This window comes from Myotis davidii, unplaced genomic scaffold (assembly GCF_000327345.1).
Source record: "Myotis davidii unplaced genomic scaffold, ASM32734v1 scaffold1006, whole genome shotgun sequence".
NCBI lineage: Eukaryota > Metazoa > Chordata > Mammalia > Chiroptera > Vespertilionidae > Myotis > Myotis davidii.
The window spans coordinates 580,466-583,223 of NW_006297143.1; the positions used below are offsets into that span (position 1 = coordinate 580,466).

Here is a 2,758-nt window from a genome sequence, read left to right on the forward strand (position 1 = left end):
GGCGCTGCCACCGCCCCCTCACCTGTCACCCCGGTGACAGAGGCGGGGCCCTGGCGCTGGCCGTCGTGGAAGCCATACAGGTGCATCTTGTACTTGTGGTCCGGCTCCAGGCCTGAGATGGTGACCCCGTCCTCATGTCCTGGCACCCGTACCGCCTTGGGCTGCCCGTCCCCGTTCTTGTACTGGACCAGGAAGTGGTCAAACTGGCCCTGGGGGACGGTCCAGGACAGGCTCAGCGAGTCCGGGGAGGATCCCGTCACCGTCAGCTCCCCGAGTCGAGGCTTCACGGGGGGGCCGGCAGGGGGCTCGGCTTTGGGGGCTGGAAGAGAGGCAGACAAGCTCTCCTGTTGCTGGAAGAGCTGGGAGACCCCCACCCTCCTGGTTCAGGCCAGAAGGGGCCGGCTCTGGCCTGACAAGACCTCTTTCTGGTTATGATCACCCAAGTCTTTCCTTTTGGTCCGTCTGACAGGCCAGGCTCCTGCTGCGGGGCCTTGCCTATTCCCTCTGCCCACATGCTCCTTCCCCAGATGCCTTCACGGCTCATGTCGATGCTCCTTTAAGTCCTGTTCAAATGTCACTTTCTCTTCAGGACCTCCCACCTATTTAAAGTTTCAATCCTCCCAATTGGAACCTACCATCCTTTTTAAAAAATTATTATTTTTAAAAATAATTCTTTATTGTTGGAAGTATTACATAGGTCCCCTTTTCCCCCTATAGACCTCCTCCAGCCTGCCCCCGCTCCCCACCCAGGCCCTCACCACCCCACTGTCTGTGTCCACGGGCCATGCATATATGCATGAAGGTCTTGGTTGATTACCTCCCACCCTCCTCTGCCTTCGCTCTGAGGTCCCCCACTCTGTTCCAGGCTTCCATGTCTCTCGATCCACTCCGTTCATCAGTTTATTTTGTTACTTAGATTCCACATATGAGTAAGATCATGTGATGCTTGTCTTTCTCTGACTTATTTCACTTAGCGTGATACTCTCCAGGTCCCTCCATGCTGTCTCAAAGGGTAAGAGATTCTTTTTTTACTGCTGCATAATATTGCATGGTATAAATGTACCACACCTTTTTTCCATCATCTACTTAGGGGCAGGGGCGCTGTTTCCAGATCTTAGTTATTGTAAATTGTGCTGCTATGAACAGAGGGGTGCATACATTTTTTCTGATTGGTGTTTCGGGTTTCTTAGGATATATTCCTAGAGGTGGGATCCCTGGGTCAAATCTTAGCATAATACTCTCCAGGTCCCTCCATGCTGTCTCAAAGGGTAAGAGATCCTTTCTTTTACTGCTGCATAGTATTCCCTGGTGTAGATGTACCACAGCTTTTTATCCACTCATCTACTGATGGGCACTTGGGCTGTTTCCAGATCTTAGTTATTGTAAATTGTGCTGCTATTGTCCTGAATTGTGTAGGGGTGCACACATTCTTTCTGGTGTTTCTGATTTCTTAGGCTATATTCCTAGAAGTGGGGTCACTGGATCAGATGGCAGTTCCCCAATTTTTTGAGGAAACTCCATACTGTTTTCCATAGTGGCTGCACCAGTCTGCATTCCCACCAGTAGTGCACAGGGGTTCCCTTTCTCCACATCCTCACCAGCACTTGTCATTTGCGGATTTGTTGATGGTAGCCATTCTGACAGGTGTGAGGTGATAACTTATTGTTGTTCTAATTTGCATTTCTCTGATGATCAGTAACATTGCGAATTTTTCATATGTTTCTTGGCCATCCGTATGTCCACTTTGGAGAAGTATCTATTTGGGTCCTTTGCCAATTACTTAATTGGATTGTTTGTCCTCCTTTTGTTAAGTTGTATGAGTTCCTTATATATTTTGGAGATCAACCCTTTATTAGATGAATCATTGCCAACTATGTTCTCCCCTGCAGTGGGCTTTCTTGTTGTTTTGTTGATGGTTTCTTTTGCTGTGCAGAAGCTTTTTATTTTGATGTAGTCCCACTTGTTTATTTTCTCTTTAGTTTCCTTTGCCCTAGGAGATGTATCTGTAAACATGCTATGAGAGATGTCTGAGATTATGTTGCCTATGGTTTCTTCTAGGATTTCTATGGTTTCACGACTTACATTTAAGTCTTTTATCCATTTTGAGTTTATTCTTGTGTATGCTGTAAGTTGGTGGTCTAGTTTCATTTTTTTTTTTTTTTGGCATGTATCTGTCCAATTTTCCCAGCAGCATTTATTGAAGAGATTGTCTCGACTCCATTATATGCTCTTGCCTCCTTTGTCAAATATTAATTAAGCATAATGGCTTAGTTCGATTTCTGGGGTCGCTATTCTGCTCCATTGATCTATATGCCTGTTCTTGTGCCAGTACCAGGCTGTTTTGATTATGGTGGCTTTGTAGTATAACTTGATATCTGGTATAGCGATTCCTCCAATTTTGTTCTTCTTTCTCAAGGTTGCTGTAGCTATTCAGGGTCTTTTTTGGTTCCATATAAATTTTTGGAGTATTTTTTCTTGATCTGTGTAATATGCTGTTGGCATTTTAATAGGGATTGCATTGAATCTGTAGATTGCCTTGGGTAGCATGGACATTTAATGAGGTTGATTCTACCAATCCATGAACACAGTATATTTTCCCACTTGTTTATATCTTCTATCTCTTTTTTCAAATTCCTATAGTTTTCTGAGTACAAGTCTTTTACCTCCTTGGTTAAGTTTATTCCTATGTATCTTAATTGTTATTGTTGCAGTGGTAAATGGGGTTGTTTGTTTAATTTCTCTTTCTGAACTTCATTAT

The 2,758-nt window shown here is 44.7% G+C and overlaps 1 protein-coding gene across 1 annotated transcript in view; it reads right to left on the reverse strand.

Annotated features, from left to right (window-relative positions):
* Nucleotides 1–2,758, reverse strand: part of TNXB (tenascin XB) — a gene marked incomplete at its 3' end in the record, with an annotated part of 48,632 nt that overhangs the window by 10,158 nt on the left and 35,716 nt on the right. The window contains 1 exon segment of the mRNA XM_015569855.1: nucleotides 23–319. Coding sequence (XP_015425341.1) covers nucleotides 23–319 — 297 coding nt within the window.